Source organism: Grammomys surdaster, unplaced genomic scaffold, assembly GCF_004785775.1.
Source record: "Grammomys surdaster isolate TR1022 unplaced genomic scaffold, NIH_TR_1.0 328, whole genome shotgun sequence".
Lineage (NCBI taxonomy): Eukaryota > Metazoa > Chordata > Mammalia > Rodentia > Muridae > Grammomys > Grammomys surdaster.
In genome coordinates this window covers 2,632,282-2,638,930 of record NW_021604747.1, presented here as the reverse complement: position 1 = coordinate 2,638,930, position 6,649 = coordinate 2,632,282, and the positions used below count along the sequence as shown (strand labels likewise).

Sequence of the window (6,649 nt, the reverse complement as noted above, 5' to 3'; positions counted from 1 at the left end):
CGACTGACTGAGGTGACTGTGTAGTGAAGCCGACTGACTGAGGTGACCTGTGTTACTCTGACTCATCCTTCAAGGCCATTTCACTGATGACTTTTGTGTTTTCCTTTCAGGGTTTTGTTTCTAAGACTTTGGATTCTGCTAGTGCACAGTTTGCTGCTTCTGCTTTAATGACGTCAGAACAGCTGATGGGATTCAAGATGAAGGATGATGTGGTGCTTGGGATTGGGGTGAATGGCGTCCTTCCCGCCTCAGGTGAGGAGAAAGGCATCTGCATGGCTCAGTTATAGTTACATGCATGCATAGTTGTACACATTGTGATTTAGCCACAAAATGCACAGTGTTTATGTGCTTTCTTTCTCTCCCTAGGAGTATACAAGGGCTTACACCTCAGTAGCACTACACCAACGGCACTTGTACATACGAGTCCTTCGACAGCAGGTTCAACTTTGTTACAGCCTTCAAATATTACACAGACTTCGGGTTCCCATAGCGCACTGAGTCACCAAGTAACTGCTGCCAACTCTGCGACAACTCAGGTTCTGTTTGGGAACAACATCCGATTAACTGTCCCCTCATCTGTCCCCACTGTCAACTCTATCGCCCCAATAAACGCACGGCATATACCTAGGACTTTAAGTGCTGTTCCGCCATCTGCCTTAAAGCTGGCTGCTGCAGCAAACTGTCAAGTTTCCAAGGTCCCCTCCTCATCTTCTGTAGATTCAGTTCCAAGGTGAGTAGTTCTTCTAAGCTTAAATCTCTGAAATGTAAGCACCTAACTCTGCTTCCTGAAGTGGCTCTCCACCAGAGTTTTCTCTTCTTTTCCTTCTATGTACTGAATATAAAATATGTGTGTGTGTGTGTGTGTGTGTGTGTGTGTGTGTGTGTACCTTCATGTATTCATGAACTAAGCAAGTGGATGTTAGTTGAATCAGTCTTGAGACTGAGCCAGTGCACTCACTGGGATAGTCAGTGCTGCCTCTAACATGGACCTTTCCTAACGCAACAGTGACCTAGAGTAACCTCACTCTCCTCCAGCTTTGAGTGGAAGGAGTTCTCTTTAGTGTGTGTTGTACTGTTGATTTCGTCTATAGCTTACTATGGGACTAGAATTGGTAAACCTTCCTTCTCCAATCTGCTAGCTACTCCTAAAGGTGGAAATGCTGTGCAGGCCTGCTAACATCTGATCAAGCCAGTGCTTTCTCTGCTCACTCACTTTCTTGAAGTTCAGTAGATAGTTTAGGGTTTTTGTCAGACTCCATTTTGACTATAACTAACTAATAATTTAACTCTGCATTAACTAATTAAAATCCTGCTGCTACAAAGTACTAGGAGAAGAAGAAACAAAGACCTGCATTATGAATGCACGTCTTTGAAAATATGAACGTGACTGTTAACAGTACAGATAATAGACAGAAGCCCTTCCAGGCAGGTCTTAGAGCAGTGTTGTGTTGCCCAGTTCATGGTATAGACAATCACTATCGTTTTAAAACAAAGAGAAATATTTTCACACCAAGTAAACTATGAGTGTGTTCTACAAAATAACAGATCCACTTGATTGGGTGAGAAGAATGTGTATCAGGAGTTGGAGGAGGCAAAGCAGAAATAAAAGTTGGGGAAGACAGTATTTAGTGGTTAACAAGTAGCTGCATTTTTCCACCAGGCCTGAGCTGGACTAGCATTTAGATATTTCAGCAGAGTGTGGGGAAGAGCGCTGTGTGGTGCTCATTGCAGAGTGTGGGGAAGAGCGCTGTGTGGTGCTCATTGGTAGCCTTTACTCTACACACCCACAGGTCCCTGTCTACATTGATCTGCTCAGGACCAGGAACTCCGTTGTTGGTCTGTTCATGGCTGATCAGTGGACTAGTTCTCCTCTTCCCCATCTCCAGTCATGACTTTAACTGCTGTAGAACTGAACAAATGTTGGGGACGTTTACAGTAGGTGGGACTTCTCATATTTAAAAGCAGGGAACAAATTCCTAGAAGCCAGTGGACTTTTCAAAGGATACCTCTAGAACCTAGTGTTCTGGTTACTAGTCCTGTGTCTGTCTCACTTAGTGACATCCATTAGGACCTAGATTTAAAGTCCTGACATGAATTTTAGACATACTTGTTTCTGTGTTAGATTACTAAGAAAAGCTTTGGGGTTAGAAGAAGGAGGTGGCTCCATGGGTATAGGGCCTTGCTGTCAGGAGCAGGAGCCATTGTATCCATGCGGTGGAAGAAGAGAACCCGATCCTGCAGGATGCCCTCTGACACACAGCTTAATTACAGAAAGGCTGAAAACGAGTTTAGGGCATAAGAAAATGACTCGGTGCTTGCCAGTACAAGCATGAGCAACCGAGTTCATGACCTACATTTTAAAAGACGCTTCATGTAGTGTTGTGTGCCTATAATGCCTACACTGTGGGGGTTACAGGAAAGGACGGGGTACACAGATCCTGAAAGTTCCTTGCCAGCCCAGCCAACTCCATGAACTTCAGGTTTTCTCAAAAACTAAGGTGAAGATGGATAGAAAAGGTGCCCCTATCCACCTCTGGCCTCCATGTGTTCGTTCTCTCTCTCTCTCTCTCTCTCTCTCTCTCTCTCTCTCTCTCTCTCTCTCTCTCTCTCTCTCTCTTTCTCTCTCTCTCTCTCACACACACACACACTCACACTCCAAAACAAAAGGTTTGGGACTACCAAGATGGCTCCATGGGTAAAGGCAACAAGCCCAACAAGCTAAGTTTGATCCTAGAACCTATGTGGTGGAAGAAAAGAACTGACTTCCCCAAGAGTTGAGCTGAGATCCTCACCTGAGCACACGTGTGCATGTATATACATACAAAATAAGTAGATAATCGGAAGAAGAAGAAAAGGCAGCTGTGGAAGGCAGCTGCAACTGTAAGTTTCAGAGCTTGAGAAGGTTTAGTGTTTGTGTGTGCATGCGTGTCACTTGGGTTCTTGGACAGTGTTTTGGCAGTTCAGTTGGCACGGAATTGACTGTTGACCCCCTGATTTACTTGATTTCTGCTTGCCTGTTTTTTATAATTACAAAAATTCATTATCCTTTGTCCCATTGCCGCATAAGTGATGTTTCTTCCTGTTGTTAAAGATAACTAAGGCTTTTAAAGGAAGGGTGGCCTTCATTTGCTCAGTTTGTACATGACTGTTGACTAATATAACTTTTATCCCAACAGGGAAAATCATGAATCAGAAAAGCCAGCACTGAACAACATAGCAGACAACACAGTAGCAATGGAGGTGACGTAGCTTCCTGGGAGCAGGACTGCATCCTGGGAACATGGTCAGGTGCTATGCATCAGAGCGTTGGAACGCAGGGAGGATGGAGTGCACATGTGCGGTTCCATGGCAGCTGTGGGGACTCGGCAGCACTGCGCTTCTCTTGTGCTTCAACCTTTCTTTTCTTATTGTTAATAGGAAACAAATCAACATCTGTAAATTAAGAATACAGCAATTATCTGTACAGTACTGCATATTTGTAATACCCTTGTATATATGTTACTTGAATACAGAACTGTTCATTTGTGATGCTTTGCACTTGGGGGCGGGGGGTGGGGGGTAACTGCAACAAGAGTGTGAGCTGTGAGATTGTGTAGCTGGTGTCATCACATCATGTGCATGGTGCGGAACCTGCTGTCTCTATTTATTGTGCTGTGTTTACAGGTTTTGTACACTGTACCCTCATTGGTTCCTGTGCTGTAGTAAATGTGTTAGGTAGCTGTGGACTCCTTGGTATTTTGTAAATGGTATAACATAACTTGGTTCCCTCTGGGTCCTTGAGTTTTCTGTGTATCATGTGAAAAAAAAAATGGTGACATACATACAGAATTTTACAAAAAAAAAAAAAAGGCATCAGTTTTTGAAAACGGGGAATGTACTGTTGAATGGGGATCTTCCTGGTCTGCTAGCATTAGGACGCGCAACAAGCTCAAAATGAAGTCTCTTGAATTCTCCCGTCCCCGCCTGCCTGCAAGCTTGGGCGGCCCTGGTACTTAAAGCACTAATGTTATGTTGCTGCCCTACAAACAGCCCAGTCGTCCCATTTCCTTCCACACCAAAAAAGTGTTAAATCAAGTACACAAACGGAGTCCTTACAACTGGAGTTTATGTTGTCTTGCCCTTTTTTTAGCACAAAAAGATGTACTTTTCTATTGTGGAGTTGTTTAAAGACTTCATTCTTTACTTGTTCTTACAGAAGAGATAGGGGAGAAGAATGCGGTAATTGCTGTCGTGTATCGTCATTCCAGTTTGTAAAACAGCCAGCCAGCTTTTTCCTTTAAGATTCTCCAGAAGGCTGCGAGGCCAGAACCACAAATATCGGGTGCCTTCCTTTGGAAATATTTGACCTCTCTTCTGTGAAGAGAATGGTACTTACCAGACTACTACTACTGCTTTGTTAGTACCGGAGTCTGAATGCCCAGTCCAATGGCATATGTTATCCTTAAGGTTTTTAATCCCACCTGGAAACATTGTGATAGAATTCTCACAAAATAAACCCAGGGCATTACATGTTGACAAACTAACATGCGGTGGTCTTTGCCTTTTGTTTTCAACCCCAAAACTTTGTGTGACTTTGTTGTTTTAGTAAAGGGGCTTGGTGAGAAACAGGAAGGGAGAACTTCAAGTTCATGTTTTCAGTGATTATTTTAACGTGTTTGTCTCCAGCAGTGAAAGAAATCCCTGTGCTTGATTTGTAATCCCGTGGAGGTGAGAGGGAGTAAATAAGATGTAAAATATATGACTGATGGAAAGGAAAGAGACTAGGTCCATGACTGAGCGCAGAAAGCCAAGGATGCTCACAGTCAGACTCAGTCAGAGACTTGAGCAGCAGAAGCAGCTGGGTAGAGAGGAGATCGGTCTGGGGACCAGGGAGCAGAGTATAGGGACAACAGTGTGTGACGCAGAGGACTCTGGGGACTCTGCCTTCAGTACAGAACCAAGCTTGGAGCAAAAGAGTTCCACTCTGCCTCAGTATCCAGACGAGTCTTCAGGAGGAACTCCATATAGTTGATGACCACAGTGAGCCCAGGGATATCGTGAAGTACTTAACTCTGTCTCTGTTTAGAGGGCCATTGAAAGTTGCTTACTGGCCAGGCTTGGTGGCAGTATTCTCAGCAGAGACAAGTGGATCTCTGAGTTCAAGGCCAGCCTGGTCTACTGTGAGTTCTAAGACACCCTGGGATATGTACAGAAACCTGTTTCCAAAAAAGAAAAAAGTTAATGACTCTATTTAGAAAGGCACATGAGAAGAAAGTGTTAAGAAAGGCTTCAAAGGAACAGTAAGGACCAGAGTTCAATTCCTGGAACTCAATAAAAGCCAAGTGGTGACAGACACTTGTCACCCCAAGACTGAAGAAAGGAGGCAGAGGGTGGTACGGCCCCTGGGCTCACTGGGCAGCCAGACCAGCCTGATCTGAACACTGCAAGCAATGACAGGCTGAAAAGCCAAGGTGAGCCCCTTCTAAGGAACACCATGAGGGTGTCCCTCTGGCCTCCACATTGGATATACAGACAAAACTTAGTTCAAAATGTTTTACCTGAGCAGATTCAACCAACCACAGACAGTTGAAAGCACTGTGGGAAAAAGTGGGTGTGGAGAATTGGGATGGTTTGAGATACTCGTTAAATATCCACGTCAAGATAAACATGGGATAGAAATCTGTGGAAGTTGGGAGGGGTTGAGCTGGAGACATGAGGTTACAAACAGCAAGGGATAGGAGAGTAATGCAGGGGTGATGGCAAGGTGGGTTTTATCTCCTGTCTCAAAGGAGGAGACAGCTAATGTGAGAACTAGTTCCCACTCGAGTTGTAAGAAGAAAGCAAGAGCTTTGTCTTTCCATTCCAGTGTCTAGTCAGTGCAACTGAAAACTGCTGTCATAAATGACAGATCAGGATCAGCATTTCTAAAGTGCACATTGCAGATGGGATGAGGTCAAGGTCCTCAGAAGTTTGCCTGCTCTCTGCAGGCAAATTCGGAAATGCTCTGGAGAACAAGGAAGTGAGTCCTGGCTGGAGAAGTTGAGACCCAGCTGTGCAGATTGGTAGGTCACGGTCCATTCAGCAGCTTTTCTGTTGCCTCTCAACAGGGATTCAGGAAAGGTGCAAAGGAATACACATTTTAAAAAAGAGATATCCATAGTTTGGGGAGTATGTTTCCCCATACTCCCCAACTATGTTGTCCCCCTAAACTATGTTTCCCATACTTTGCTGCCATGTTGCAGTAGCATAAAACAAAGGACATGATACAAACAGCAGCTTAAACAAGAAGGCCTCAGGAAAGTGAAGGAAGGACACTCCTGCCAGACTCCAAAGATGGCATGTTTGTCTACAACTGTTTTGTGGTTAGACCAATGCACACAGTTCCCTTGGTAACCATCCATACGGTTACCAGGGTAACGTTAGAGGTCACTATCAATCTAAGCTTTTATCCAATTCATGAACAAAACCCCCAGGTACCTGTACAGACACTTTTTATCTAGATTTAAAAAAAGAAGGAGGAGAAGAAGAAGAAGTGTTCTCTTTTGAACTGCAAATTATAAGGGTTGTGGTTTTGGTTTATGGTTGGTTGGTTGGATTTTGGTTTTGGATTTTAGTTTGAAAATAACAGCATCACAGGAATAGGCAAACAGCCCATCAGACTAAGAACTGT

General features: G+C 44.1%; 1 protein-coding gene across 2 annotated transcripts in view; it reads left to right on the top strand.

Annotated features, from left to right (window-relative positions):
* Positions 1–4,523, top strand: part of Epc1 (enhancer of polycomb homolog 1) — an 84,706-nt gene extending 80,183 nt beyond the window's left edge. For both annotated transcript variants that reach the window (XM_028778193.1, XM_028778192.1), the window contains exons 12-14: positions 111–252; positions 367–730; positions 3,177–4,523. In XM_028778193.1, the coding sequence (XP_028634026.1) occupies positions 111–252; positions 367–730; positions 3,177–3,249 (579 nt within the window). In that variant the 3' untranslated portion in view covers positions 3,250–4,523. The remainder of the gene's footprint in view (positions 1–110; positions 253–366; positions 731–3,176) is intronic.
* Positions 4,524–6,649: the final 2,126 nt, after the last annotated feature.